Consider the following 15,885-nt stretch of genomic DNA (forward strand, 5'->3'; position numbering starts at 1 on the left):
AAGAGATATGACAATTGAATGTAACATATGCTATTTCGGTTTTCATTTGCTATGGAGAACATAAATGCGACAAGTTGTAAAATCTCAATAAAGTCTATACTAAAGTTTGTATAGACTTTAATGTTAATTAAATGTTAATTAATTATACTGTTAATTTTCTGAGGTTGATTTTATGGAGTGATGTAACAGAGTTCCTTATTTTTAGAAAATATATTCTGAAGTATTTAGGAATAAAGAGACATCATCTCTACAACTTACTCTTAAATGGGTTCAGAAAACAAGAGATAAATAAATGAAGCAAATGTAGTAAAACTATAAAAATTGTATAATCTAGGTGAAGAGTATCAATGAATTCCTTGTAGTATTCTTGAAACTTTTTTGTAAATCTAAAAATAAGTCAAAATTTAAAAATTTTTGAATAAGCCTCTAATGTAATCTACAAGCAATTTAACGATCTGCCAAATCAAACTTGCTTACTCTTTAAAGGAAAACAACAAAATCTAGACATTCAATAGTGTAACACTCACAATATCTAGCATCCAATAAAAAATTACCAGGTATTCAAAGATGCAGGAAAAGGTGACCCAAACCAGGAGACATATTCAGTCAATAGGAGTAGCTATAAATTACAGAGATGATGTAATTAGTAGTCAGAGATTTCAAAAAAAAAATGTGGTAAATATGCTCATAGATATAAAGGAAAGCATGAACATAGAGAGGAGGGAGAGAAGATATAAAAGTTAAGCAAATTAAGCTTCTAAAGCTGGAAAACATAATATCAGAAATAAAAAAATTTATTGAATGGGGTTTAATCATAGTGAAACACTGCACAAGGAAATATTAGGAAAATATTAAGACACAGCAATATAAACTATCCATAGTGGATCACAAAACAACAACAAAAAGACTGAAAATAGAGGAATCGATGCCTTATAAGACACTATCAAACTGCCTAATATAAAAGTAAAAGGAATGTCAGGAAGAGGGTATGTACAAAAAAATTTTTTTGAAGAAATGATAGCTAAATTTTTTTCCAAATTTTATTAAAGTGGTAAGCCTACAGATGCAAGACTCTCAATGACTCCCAAGCAGGATAAACATAAAGAAAACCACACCAAAGCACATTATAATGAAATCCTAAAAATCAGTTTTAAAAGACAAATTTTATAAAGCAAAGGACACATTAAATTTAATGAAGCAAAGATAAGAATACTGCAGACTTATAATCAGAAATAATACAAACCAGAAACAATAAAACAACAAACAAAGGACAGGCTGGTAAAAGGGAACAAACTTTTAGTTATAAAGTGAATAAAGTCTAAGGATTCAATGTGTAACATGGTGGCTGTGGTTGATAATACTATATCAAATAATTGAAATTTGCTGAGCGTATAACTTAAGTGTTCTCATCCTCTTCAAAAAAAGGTAAATATGTTAATTAACTCAAAGGGGGGAATCCTTTCACAATGTATTTGTATATCAAATCATCCCATTGTATAGTTACAAACATCTTACAATTTATTTGTCAATTATACTTCAATAAAGTTGGGGAAATTTTTCAGCATAAAAGCAGACTGGAAAAGAGGAACAATGAATGGGTGGGACAAACAGTAAATAAACAGCAAGATGGTAGACCTAAGCCAAATAATACTGGTAATTATATGTAATATAATTGATGTAATCCCTCCAATTACAGGGCAAAGATTGCCATACCGAGCTTAAAAAGAAAAAAGTAATATCCAACTGTATTTTGCCTGCAATAAATAAATTTTAATGTAAGGATATCAATAGCTTAAAAGTAAAAGAATATGAAAAGATACAATATGATAACGATAACTAATAACGATAAAGCTTGAGCGACTATATTAATGTTAGGTGAAGTAGACTTTGAGATGAACAATATTACCAGGAATCAAGAGAGATATTTCATAATAATAAAAGGGTCAATTCATCAAGAAGACATAATCCTAAATGTCTATGCACTAATTTCAAAGCTTCAAAATATATGAAGCAAAAACACAACAGTAAAAGATAAATAGACAAAGCTGCAATCATATCTGGAGACTTGACACTCCACTCAGTAATTAATAGAATAAGTAGACAGATAATCAGTAAAAATTTAGAATACTTGAAAAACACTAGCAACTGACTTGATTAAATTGACATTTATATAACACTACACCCAACAAAAGCGAAAGACATTCTTTTTCAGTACACAAAGAACGAGCACCAAGATAATCCATATCATGGCCTATAAAACAAGTCTCAATAAATTTGGAATGATTCAAAGCATATAGGATATATTCTCTGATGACAACAGAATTAAATTAAAAATCGGTAACAAAAAGATATCTGGAAAAGCACTTAATATTTGGAAATTTAAAATCATGATTCTAAACAGCCCATGAGTCAAAAAAAGTAGAAAGTAGTTAAACCAAATAATAATGAAAACATATATACTAAAAGGTGTGGATGCATTGAAAGAAGATCTTAGAAGGAAATATATAGCTTTAATGACTATATTTTTTTTTTTAAAGGAAAGAGCTAAAATCAATTACCTTAAGAAGCTATAAGAAGAAGAGAAAATTTAATCCAAAGTAAGTAGAAGTAAGAAAATACTAAGTTTTAGGACAGAAATCAATGGAAAAAAAAACTGACAGTGGAGAAAAATTAATGAAACCAAAAAGCTAGTTCTTTGGAAATACTATAGAATTTTATTGATAAACTCCTGGCTAGACTTTCATAAAGAAAAAAGGAGAGAAAATCTGTTCAGATTCTAGCAGTGTTAAGGGTAGTAAAAGAATATTTTGAACAACTTTGTCAATAAGTTCAACAACTTATATGAAATACACAAATTCCTTGATAGACATAAATTATCAAAAGCAACAAAAGATGAAGTAGAAAATCTGAATAGCCCTGTATCTATTTAAAACCTTCCCATAAGAAAAATTGTCATTTCAGATGACTTTATTGTCAAATTATATCAAATATTTAAGGTAGAAATAATACCAATTCTACACAAAGTGTTTCAGGAAATAGCAAAGATGGAGCATTTTCCAATTCAGTTTACAAGGCCATCATAACCTTGATACCAAAACCAGACAGACATTATAAGAAAAGTACAGACCAGTAATCCTCATGAACATAGTTGTAAAAGTCCTAAACAAAATATTGGCAAATCTAACTCAACAATTTATAAAAATGATATGTTGTGACCAAGTGGGGTTTACCCAAAGATTGCAAAGTTAGTTTGATATTTAGGATCAAAGTAATTCACTGTGTAAACAAAATAAAAGAGAAAAAGACATATGTTCATATCAATACATGCAGAAAAAGCATTAATAAAATTCCATATCCATGCATGATGAAAAACTCTAGCAAATAATAAATAGAAGGGAGCTTCCTTAACCTAATAAAAGGTATCTATGAAAATCCTAGAGCGAACCTCATACTTCATGATGAAAGACTCAAACTTTCCCCCACAAGACCAAGAAAAAGGCAGAGATGTTGCTCTCACCACTTCAGTTTAATATTGTTCTAGAAGTCCTGGTCAGTGAAGGTATGATGATTCTGAACAAACAAACAAATAATAGAAAGTATACTGATTGGATACAAAGAAAAAATATCTTTATTTGTAGAAAACATGATTATAGTCATAAAAAAATCCTAAATAATTCTATAAAGCTGTAAAACATGAATTTAGCAATGTTGTGGAATACAAAATTAATATACAAAAATTAATTGTACTTCTGCTTACTAAGAACAAATGGAAAATAAAATTTAAAATACCATTTACAATAATATCAGAAAATGCAAAATACTTAGGCATAAATTTAACAAAATATGAGTGACATCTGTACACTGAAAACTATAAAAGCTTTCTAAGAAAAATTTTAAAAGATCCAAGTGGGGATATATATATACCATGTTCATGGATCAAAAGCCTCAATGCTGTTAAAATGGCAATGCTCCTCAAATTGATCTGTAGATTCAATGCAATTCTAACCAAACTCCCAGCAGGCTTTTTTTTTAATAGAAATTGATAAGCTGATTCTAAGCTATAGGTAAATATTCAAAGGACCTAAAATAAAAATAATTCTAAAGAGAAGAAAAAAGTTTAGGATTTTATACCCTCCAATATCAAGACTTACTATAGAGCAATTTTTATCAAGTCAGATTGATATAAAACTACAGAAGAGAATAGAGATTTCATGAATAGAACCACTCAAATATAGTCAATTGGTTTTCAACAAATGTGCCAAGGTAATTTAATAGGAAAATGACAGTCTTTTCAGCAAACGGTGCTGAACTGCTGGATATCCATATAGAACAAAAATGAATCTGTACTCTAACCACATACCACACATAAAATTAACTCTAAATGGATCATAAATACAAAGATAAAAACTCAAACTATAATAAAACTTCTAGAGAAAAACAGTTAAAAAATCTTTACTATCTCGAAGTAGGCAAAAATTACTCAAAACAAGAAAAATGCAAACCACATAAGAAAAATAAGGGTAAATTGGACCTTATTAAAATTTAAAATGCTTGCTTTTCAAAATACGCTGCTAAGTAAATGAAAAATATTGAGCAAACATATTTGTAATACATTTATCTGACAAAGATTTTATATCCAGAATATACAAAGAACTTTTACAACCTAAGAAGATAAAAAAAATGGGCAAAAGATTTGAAACATTTAACAAAATGAGACATATGAATGACCAAAAGTACATGAAAAAATGCTTAACAATATTAGTCATCAGGAAATACAATTTTAAATCACAACAAGATATCATTGTATATGCAACAGAATGGCTTAAAAAATATTAACTATACCTAATATTATCAAAGATCGGGAAAATTAGAGTTCACACACATTGTTAGTAGGAATATAAAATGGTCTAATCGGTTAGGAAAACAGTTTGGCAGTTTCTTATCAAGTTAAATATACACTTACCCTTGTTCCAGCAATTTCATAGCTCAATATTTACCCACGAAAAATGATAATATCTGTCTACATAAAGATTTGTACGTGAATATTAATAGCAAGTTTATTCTTAATCGCTAAACACTAAAAACAACCTGAATTCCCATCAACAGATAAATCAATAATCAAATTGTATTATGTCGATATAATGGATTATTCAGCAATTAAAATGAATAAATTACTGATATATACAACGACATGGGTGAATCTCAAAAAAACATTATACTACATGAAAAAGAGTCAGGCACAAAAGAGTACATAGTGTGTGATTCCATTTATCTGAAATTCTAAGAAAGACAAAATTAATATATAATGATGTAAAACAGATCTATCATTGTATAGGCTGGATGGAGCTTGGGAATATTGACTGCCAAAGGGCCTAAGGGCATTTTGCGGGGAGTGGTAATTGTGACTACGTGGGCATAGGCATTTGTCAAAACTTACCAAACTGTACACTTAAAACTTTTATTATATGTAAATTATATCCCAATTACATCTTTGATTTTTAAAAACAAAATATACTTATACACACTTATTTTGAATGTCCATAAAAAAACATTCAAAATTATAAAACAGTATTTTATCGGTGATACTCAAAATACTTAACAATTGAGAATTATAAACACCAACCAGTTAGAACAAATGGTGGGCATGAACAATTGGTATAGCCAACGCATGTGAATGAGACAAATATTAGCCCAGGAAAACAAACTTATCAATAGGTGGTGGGATTATTGATCTCTTTCTTCTTTTTGCTTATCTGTATTTTCTAATTGTCTGTCCATATTTTCAATCAGGTACTTTAAAATAAGAAAAAAATCTATATTTAATTATAAAAAAGAAAAATAGTACCCTGTTGCTATCACATCTCATACTGTTATAAAATTTTAATGGATCTCAAAACCTTAATGGAACTTTTAAATAATAGATATGAGAAATGGTATACTAAAACAGCATTGAATTAGAAGTTAAAAATGGATAATGCTATAAAAATATTTCCCATCTACTACAAAGAAAATAATGAGATGTATTTTAAACTATTTTACCATTTAAATATTTTAAAATGCCCTCCCTTTGCTCTTATTCCCACTAGATTTCCATGTAATTAATTATGTTTAAAAGAGAGACAATACCTTTTCTCAAATTGTCCAGGCTCTGAAATGCCATACAGCTCAAAATTCATTATATAGTATCTTTGAAAGGGTATCATGGCTTAGGTCAAACTTCAGAATCTGGCTGAGCAAACCAGGAAATCAAATGATAATTATCAACCCTGGAAAAACTTTATAGCAAAATTACAGCCCATGACAAGGAGAGCCGCTGCCATTTCCCCCTAGCATGACTACCTCCATTTCTATGGCTTACTGCAGCAACAAACCTTTGCTCTGAGCAGTTTCTTCAGAGGTAAGCACAATAAAAACCTGGCTATGAGAGCAGTCACTGAGAAGCTATGATCAGTAAATGATGACCAGAGAAGTCCCTTTATCATGTCTCTCTCTATCAACAGAGAAACCATACCAGCTCCCCAGCAGCCCAGTCAAGAGTCAATGGCTGGTTTAGCAACATGACTCCTTTCCATAACTTTGAAAACCCCAGGGTAAAATGATGCTACTGTACAAGCTCCTAATGTTGCTTTACAGTGCAATTCAAATTTGTAATTTTAAAAGCACCTCAGCCCACTGTGAGATCACAGTTATCCTTAATGATTTGCAAATCTCAGTGTTTTTAACAGCTCATTTTTGTACTGTGGCTACAGTGGTAACACCTGCGCCTAAATAGTTATTGCTTATAACACCCAGGGCTGTCGAGATTGTGCAGCAAATAAGAGGCAGTGGCAGTATCTTCCACCTTTTCTAGCCTTAATTTACTTCTACTGCATTTGAACACAAGCGTATCGAGCCCACAGAGCTGCGGTGTCAGCTCCCAGAGCTCATACGATCTTGACTCATGGGAACTCTGTCATCAGCAGAGGTTGACCATCCTGCTCCAATTACATGAAGGAAAACAAGAAGATGGCAGCTCGAGGGGTCTTTCTCTTTTAAAGCTCTGACTTCTGAAGGTGAAGCAACTATCTCCAGATCACAATTATAAGAAATGTAGCATTTTAAATAAATATTCAGCTCTAAGTTACATGACCAAATTCTGCTTCATCTGGACATGTTAGTGTCATCTACTTTCTAAATAATCATTAGAATCACCTTTATAGTTGATATAATAAAGCACTGTGTAACAACTTTTATTCTCTAATTTCAAAACATTAGGTATCTCTTATGTAATAACAACAATGGCAGATATGTATTTAAAAACTGCTGTGTCTGACATTGTTCTACACTTGCATTCATTAACTCATTTAATCCTCAAAACAGCTCATTATTATGATGAGTCAAGATGTGAACCAGCATCCGTCCCTGGAGTTCTTGCCATACTAGGATGGATCAAGAATCACAGGCCCCATTTCCTTAGAGAGGTGAATATCTTACAAAGTTGCCCAAGGACTCAGGAGAAATCGCTATACTTCAGAATATCCCTGAACAGATAGGAAAATTTCTTCAGGGTTTTATTTCTCCAGGTGTCATAAATGCCTTACCTTACCTGCAAGTGTCTTTTTTCTAAACAGAATATGGTTGGCTCTGAGGGAAGATAACATTGGTGATTTTCAAAAATGGAAATGGCCCCACTGTGGTTCTTTAGGTTTAATGTGCTCTCAGCAAATTCTCTAGGGTCCATATCCTTCCTCCACACACCAGTGCAGTACACAAAGAGTCGATGATCACACCTCACCACAGAGTCGCCAGCTACACTGGACATTGATTTCCATCTGTAATTCTCCCTCTGGGACCATCTGGGAGAAGCAGCAGAGGATAACACTGCCTGGTCCACTTCCCCAAGCTTTTAACCATTTTCCCTTCCAATAGTCAGCACCTGTGATCTCTTTGTCCTTCTGAGGGCCCAGGATGCCAGACCCTGCTTTGCCGAAGGGCAGAAAGAACCAGCAGGATCTCTCCGGAGTAGTCCTTGACCAAAAACTAACGGCGTGAGGGATGTAAATACCCAGATCGCTCAACCCTGAGAAATACTCTGAGACATGATTACATTGTCTCCAGAGCCCCCTGCAAGACCCGCCCAAAGTCTCCCAGCATAGAACTTGACTTGATACTGCACCCTAGCTTCATTTCTTTCCCTTCCCTGTCCCACTTCCCCACAAATACTGGGATTCCTGATCACTTCATAACAAATCCCTCTGATGGCCATTGTTGCCTGGAGTCTACTTCTGGTAGCAGAATATGTAGACGATCCCTCTAAAATCCCACCTCTCTGTATAATCTGAACAAGCACCCTGGGGTCATTCGTCTCCTGCTCCTCTCAATAGAAACTTAGATCCTAAAACACAAATGGGAACATCCACTTGTATTGTCCTCGCTCATCCTTGAGCTCTTTATTCCTCAATAACTTAGAAAAATTACAAAAGTCTAGTTACTGTGCGAGAGATGGCTAAAGGGTTCTCACACAGTATTATCGAATGAGCATTCTTAACGAGGGAACTTTGAACTGATGCCCACATAATTGTGGCTTCAACAAAGTGAAAATACAATAGATTCAGTGGCTCAAAATGCTGGCCTGCATCATGGAAGCCAAACAGATCCTTGTCTTATGTAATTCTGTTCTCCAAGAGTGAGGTCTGGAAAGGAGAGCCCTTCAAAGAACTCCAGCCCAAACTCCTCATTTTACAGTCTCAGTTCCTCTCAATCAAACCCTTATGTTATACATTTCTCAAAGTAGTTTTAATCTTTAATTACTTTACAAAAGCAAAGATCAAAATCTCTACAAAGGTTCTTTTTTATTTTTTATGATGAAGTATTTATTAGCACATCTCTTTGGAATAGATTTTCATACCCCAGGCCTGAAAAGAAATTCCACATAGAAATTATTCTCAAAACAGTTTTTAACTGCTTGAGTTTGTCTTTCTTTCTCATCTCATGCAATGACTTGTTAGAGAGGAATAATTAAAATATATCCTTATTAATAAGAATGTACCACATTTCAAAAATATTTTTAAAAATATAAAAACTTCAAGTGCACCAATGTTTATGATAGAGAAATTAAGATCCAAAGCTTCATCTACACAAAATGTCTAGATGTGGTGCATTTCAGATCGATCAATGTGGTAGTAACAAAAGACCTGCTTTATGCTATGGGTCAGCCTAATCGAACAGATATAATTACAATCTGTTAATATCCACATGGACCAAGTAGAATTTCATCACTCGTATATCTACATGACTATGATCATTCTGCATTTCTTTCCATCCTGTAATCTGAGCACTGATTTCCCTAAATATCTGTGATCGAAGGGGTTTGAAAGAGATTTCTCCAAAATGTTCCAGAGCAAATTTCATGAGCTGTTCAACTGGACCCAGCCAGCAACTTCAAGTTAGGACTTCATTTGGGATGACTTGTTGAGGGGAAATCCACCCCCAGTAAAACGAGGGCCAGTTGGTTTGGCCAGTGAGAAGGCGTTATCCATGGATATTCTGTCCTTGTTTCTGTAAGAGAGGAGGTGAAAATTAACCTCCTTAACAACTTTTTCCTCTTCTAAGTTTGGTGTTCTCTAAGTGCCTAGGGTGAGTTAACGACTGAAAACTGCTTGGATTAAAGCTTCGGGTTTTAGCCAAGGTGGTTGTTTAAAATCTAATGAGGTGTTCACTGATAACACACAGGATTAGGGAAAGACGCAATTAAACGTGCCCTCCTAATGTTGATTAAATATGGACAGAAGACCTCATTCTAACTTAAGCACTATGGACTGAAGCCTTCTGACTTGTAACCATCTTCCTGTTTTATAAAACACTAGTTCAGTTCCAAAAAATCAGTCAGAGGAATCTTTCTCTTGGCACAACTATAATGACTAATCTATCATTTATCAACTTTTATATTCCATGACTAATTCATCATTTACCAACTTTTATATTCCAAAATACCAGTATAAACGTAAAGATTTCACACACACACTCACCCACGCGCGCGCGCACACACACGCACACACACTCATTCAGGTTTCCTGCAGAGGTAACTTAAATTTATACAAATTACCTATTGTGTAATTAGGGGTCTTATGGAAAACATCTTGGGAATCTCTTTTTAAAAATAAAAATTAAGCAAACTACTAAGACCAAAACCAATTAGATTTGACAAGTAGGAATAATTTACCTTAGGAAAATGACTCCACCTTTTGGAAACGAATCTGACTGGAACTGCAAACTCTAACTCAGCCTGGGGGTCTGGGGTAAGGGAGTCAGAGGCGTGTGGGTGGATACAGGTTGGGACCAAAGCATGTTTGGGACCAAAGGGTGTTTGAGAAAAATGAAAGAAAGCACAAAGGTAAAAATGATATGAGATGCTATTTCACACAGCACATGTGTGGGGAGAACATCCACAGAGATTATTCTAAATTATTCCATTTGGAAAGAACTTGTAGAGCATTGATTCATCAGTCCAACTGTCTCTTAGCAGAACTGATTTCATTACTTTTAAAAAAAAAAACCTCCATAAATAGGACAAAAGCTTTAGCTTCGAGTGGATCCAGAAAGAGGATTCCTTCAAGTACTTTGGCAATTTGTCCACCTCCTGACTTGTTTGATGCAGGCTGCTCCCCCCCGCCATCTCTTGCCTTAAATAACTCAAATTTTCCTCTCTGAAGGAACTTACACTTAATGCTTCTGACTTGGCCTAAGCTGACTAATGGGAATAATGTCTCCTTTATATTACCTTTTTCATGTATTATAGGCCATTATAATGACTCCCCTCAGCCTTCTTCTTTCCAGTCTGAACCATCTCAGCACTTTTGTACTTGCCTCAGGTTATTTTCCTTCAAAACTTTAATATGTTTTTTTGTACTTCTCTTATGAACTCATCTCTCTACCTCCAGTTTATGGATCCCCTACTAAAAGGAACCACCAGTGACACTCTAATCAGGTCAGAGCAGCTAGAAGTAATCAGCATTTAAAGGTAAGAACAGGGCACGTAAAGGCACAGATTCTCGAGCAGCACTGATAGAATTTCTGTGATGATGGAAAGCTCTATATCTAGGCTGCCCAATGCGGCGTTCACTAGCCAAGTGTGGCTATTAACCAGTGGAAATGTGACTACGGCAACTAAGGAACTGAATTTTTCATTTGATTTAGCTGTAATTTACTTAAATTTAAGGAGTTACAGGTGGCCTATGGCTGGAGCAGTCCAGTTCCAAAGGATGGGCCATTGGGAAGCACTGAGCCAACAGAGGGGCGCCCTCTGTTGACTCAATGTGCTCTGTGTCCAGAAAACTGGGGGAGGGGCATCGATAAGGTCCAAGGAGACGAGGCCCAGAACCAAGGCAGGAAAGCTAATAATCAGCTCTCGAAAGATAATTAACGATATAGCCAGGCTAGCTGTTTATAACAGTGTAAAATGAGCACTGGTCTCCAAAACAGACACGTCAACTCTAGAAGAGGAAGATGACCCCCTGGGAAGTGAAAGAAGATGACAGAGATTCTATTTACACTGCATCTTTAAAAATTAAAATTCCCACTTTACTAATAATTACTCACAAAGTAACAATAGCATTTGCATGTAATTTATAAATTAAAATTAGCATAGGTAAAAAAAAGACTATGCTAAAATAAAATTTTAATTTCTAAAACTATATGCATACATACTGGGAGGGCTGCAAGTTCAAAAAAGTCTTATTGATGTGGTATGCAATCAAAAAGCTTGAAAGCCACTGAGCTAGACAGCTACCTCACGTGGAAACTAGCCATGCTGACACTTTATAAGCACGACTTTAGTGTCCTAAAAGAAAACTACAGCGTTTCCACTCCAATATTCATTTAATGTACATCATTAATATCCATGATTCTCAAACTTCAGTGTGCATGGACATCACCTGCAGTGTGATTAAACTGCAGATTTCTGAGGCCCCTCCAAAGCCTGTTGAATCCAAATATCTGGAAATGGGGCCTGGGAACCAGCATGTTTAATAAGTCTTAGCAGTAATTCTGAATCAGATAGTTGTCAGATCCACACATTAGGATAGTCTCACCTAAATTTGCTATAATTTTTAGCAGTATGTGGAATGGGAGAATATTCTAATTTACAAGAAGGGCAGATACTTACTGGCAAAAAAAAAAATTGCATTCAGTTACTTTAAATAGCTGTTTGCTACTAATGAATCATAGGCAGATGCATTCACACCCTCTTTTATTATCACATCCCTGAAATTCCCATGTGGATGAAACACCAGATTTGACTTTTAACCCATAATGTGAGCCACAATAGAATGAACTAGGTGATTTAGGCAATGCCACAGAGCCAAACCAAAGTTCAAACCTATGGATTCATTTGGGCCCATTCTCTTATCCTGGGATCAGGCAAATGATAACAAAGTGAAGAGAACATTTACTCTTTGACACGTAGGCATCCTGAAACCCAAATGTTAACCTGCCATCAGCATTACCATCTCTTGGAAGAATGAGGACTCACATCGAAACCCCACAGCAGATACCGAAGTCAGTTACTAGACACAGAGATGGTTCAGAGTTAGTTTATCTAAAACATGGGAGAAAATTATTCATGTATGCTCCTCATAACAGTGGTACAGCTGTATTACAGAAAGAACAGCCTTACCAAGCCCAGACTCCTTGGCAAAATTACCTATGGTTTTAAATGTGAATATGCTTCAGCCAGTACAAGGCTGACTGTGAAGCTCATTTACAACCGTAGTTATGGCGCGATTATCTCCAAACTGTGAGAACAATGTGGGAAAAACATTATCTTAGATTTTTCTCTGCTCCACATTGGGTCCACCAATGAGCAGATATTAATGGATCCCTGTTAGGGTCCAAACAAAGGGCCTCAGTATCTGTGTGACACTGATCTTACTCTGATACATACCCAGTGAGCACCTGTACAATGTCAACTGTTCACCCTGTGACTTAGTTTACCCCAGTGAAATCTGCAACTCTGTGACTGTCCACCACATATTTCCTCATCAGCAGATAATAGGTACAACACAATTAGAAGAACATTTGACTAATTCTTACTTCTGAATGTGTTCTTTACGTTTCTGAGCGAGGTATTTCTTCTTTAAATTCAGTAGTTCATTGCTAAGTTTCTCGATCTCGTACTTATATTCTTGGCTCTGTGATTCATACATATTCAATTCTGAAGACAAAACCTAACATGGCAAATAGAGCGGCATTAACAGAAGGTACGCAGTGAGACAATATCTTTTTCTGAACAATCTTTTTAACCTGCTGCCGGTTACTTTAGTGAGGCTAGAGGTAAAAAGCCATGCTCAGTCCAAATTAATCTGCACGCTTCTACCAGTTCAAGCTCTGTGTCCAGGTAAAAATCTGGCTGAGCACTAAAGACTCGTGGCCCAGGGACAAACTTAAATGAAACCTCATTCCCCTCCTTGGAAAGGAGAACTATCAGGACACATTCAGCAGGCTTACCCATAAATGGTATAATGTGTTTCAAGGAATACTGTGAGCAGTGACAGGAAAACTCCTAGACATATAGTATAAAATTGCCCTTCAAACCTTTTTAAAAAGCGTTCAAGAAAGACATCACTAGAGAGTGTGATTCATCTGAGGATCATAGTCACAATTACTCTGGACGCCTCCTGCCACCACCACACCAAGGAGGAATTCAATTTGTATTTTCTGCTAAATGCCTGTCACCTCTTTATTGTGTTCTTTGGGACTATTCACAGGTTATTGTGTTCTCTGGGACTATTCACAGGTTCTCGCTTTATCCCAGCACTGGGACACTTTCCTCTAAGAATCAGGGAGCTATGACATGTGTATGCAAGAGTCTAATGCATGTGAGGGGCTGTGATAGGAAGCTTGATTATCTGCCTCTTCCATTGTGGCATTCGATGGATGTTACTGGTCGCAGGCTGGGCAGAAAGAGTGAGAATTTACTAATTTGAACAGAACGTGGAAAGCATGCCAAAGCTAGGGGCCCTCCCCACAAAAAATCCAGGGGAGAAAAGGAAGGTTATCATTCTAAGGGGCATGCAACAGACTCGGATTTGTTTTTCCTCCTGCTCACTATTTTAAAAATTTGTATAAAAGGAGGAGTTTTGTCCTTTGAGTGTTCATCTACTTCTGAACTCTTTCCTCTTAATTGCTGTGAAAATGATTCTATGCTATCATGAGCTAAAGAATATGATTTTCATGTTGGAATGAAACCTGTCTTAATAGTTAAACTCTTAGGAACGAAATCCTTGTTTCCAAACAATGAATGTGGGATTTCCTTAAAAACAAACAAACAAACAAAGAATCCAGATAATGAGGACAAACTGGCCAAGGGGCTCAGTACCATCCACCTCTGAACCTCTTCCACCAATGGTCACATTTCACCCAGAGCAAAAATCCAGATTTCCCGAAATAAAGGGTTAAAGTAACAAAAGGCTCCTCTGAGCCACTGAACGCAATCCAGGGCTACGTGTGGCTGTCTGACAGTAGTGTAAAGACAGACGAGTGCTTTTCTAGTCTATACTCACTTCTGAGAAAATAAGCTTTTATTTTGTTTGAAATATTCAACTGTTGAACAGGATGAAAATAATCAAAAGATTACGCCTCATGCAAAAATCAAATTATGTCTCAGGATGAACATGTGAAATGAATACTTAGAGTGATAAGTTGAAAATTAATGTTCTAATTAGACTTCTGTTTCATCTGCCTTTTTTAAGTAAAAAAAAAAAATGCCATTTTACAATGTATTTGAGAAAGGATTAGTACTATATTAGTAGCAAGGCAACCATTTTACCCCAGGCAGAAAGGCAACAATTATTACCTTCAGTGTGCAGGTGAGTGCCAGAATTCAGTGGGCATGTGTCACATTCTGTGCATGTGTGTGTATAAGACTTCCCTGACATGCTGAGAAGCTCGGAGTACTCACTTAGGAGGTAAAGCTCAAAATATAATGGAAATGCACAGTTTCTTAGAAAACTTTAAAAAAAGGCATGTGTAATAGTAAAATATTCCATCGCCCCAGCTGAGGTTCTTATGCCACTTAGAAGGGAATTTATGCTAAGAGGATTCCTGCATGATTTTATTTCCCTTTCACGGCAATTTATTTGACAGATGGCCTTGAAGCAAGGCCCTGGGGGCTGGGGCTTTGTGTACATTTATTTCAGGTGGAATGGAATAGCAGAAATCTGATTCGGGCACAGTGGTCTGCTTCAGTGGGCAGTGGTGTTAACATGTTTCCTCTCTTCTTGCCCACTCTCCAAGTCCTCTAAATCATCTTGAGATCATCCATAAAAACCGTATCCCCCCAAATTTCCATTCCATTGCCATCATTCTCTCCCCAACTCTTTCTTCGCTTGCTCACCTCTCTCTTTCAGAAAAGGGAGAATCATGGGGTCTATTAGTCTAGGAGCAGAGGAGTAGAGCTCTGAGGCTTGTCCTGCTCCTTCTGGGACTACAGTGCTAAAAAAGGCTGACCTCGGCGGAACATGGCCATTTGCGAGACCAGCTCTTTGTGCCAAGGCAAAGGACTTGTCCAGTGTGTCCCCCAAAATGTGGCCGTCTTCGGCCAGAAAAGCGCAGAGGCTACCACTTACTTTAAGCTGCTTGGTCTTCTCCTGCAGCGTGTGGCGATAGATGTGCAGCTGCTCCGCAGCCTCGGGCCCTGGCTGCCGGGCCAGGATGTGCTTTAGTTCCACATACAGTTTCTCCTTTTCCTGGTGGGGAGCACAACCACAAGCAGAGATCAACAGTCCCAGCAAGACAAGAGAAGTGCCTTGAGCGGCGTGGTCGGGATGGTTTGGGACCGTCCTAAGTTACTTCCCAGCTCATGCCGATTACATTCACCTGTAGATTCATTCAATCGTGCATCAAACCAAC

General features: G+C 36.1%; 1 protein-coding gene across 1 annotated transcript in view; it reads right to left on the reverse strand.

Moving 5' to 3' along the window:
- Nucleotides 1–9,075: 9,075 nt before the first annotated feature.
- CFAP58 (cilia and flagella associated protein 58) overlaps nt 9,076–15,885 on the reverse strand; it is an 87,235-nt gene continuing 80,425 nt past the window's right edge. The window contains exons 16-18 of the mRNA XM_039871264.1: nt 15,603–15,722; nt 13,069–13,202; nt 9,076–9,537 (exon numbers count right to left, since the gene is read on the reverse strand). Of these exons, the coding sequence (XP_039727198.1) occupies nt 9,426–9,537; nt 13,069–13,202; nt 15,603–15,722 (366 nt within the window). The 3' untranslated portion in view covers nt 9,076–9,425. The remainder of the gene's footprint in view (nt 9,538–13,068; nt 13,203–15,602; nt 15,723–15,885) is intronic.

This window comes from Pteropus medius, unplaced genomic scaffold (assembly GCF_902729225.1).
Source record: "Pteropus medius unplaced genomic scaffold, Ma_sr-lr_union100, whole genome shotgun sequence".
NCBI lineage: Eukaryota > Metazoa > Chordata > Mammalia > Chiroptera > Pteropodidae > Pteropus > Pteropus medius.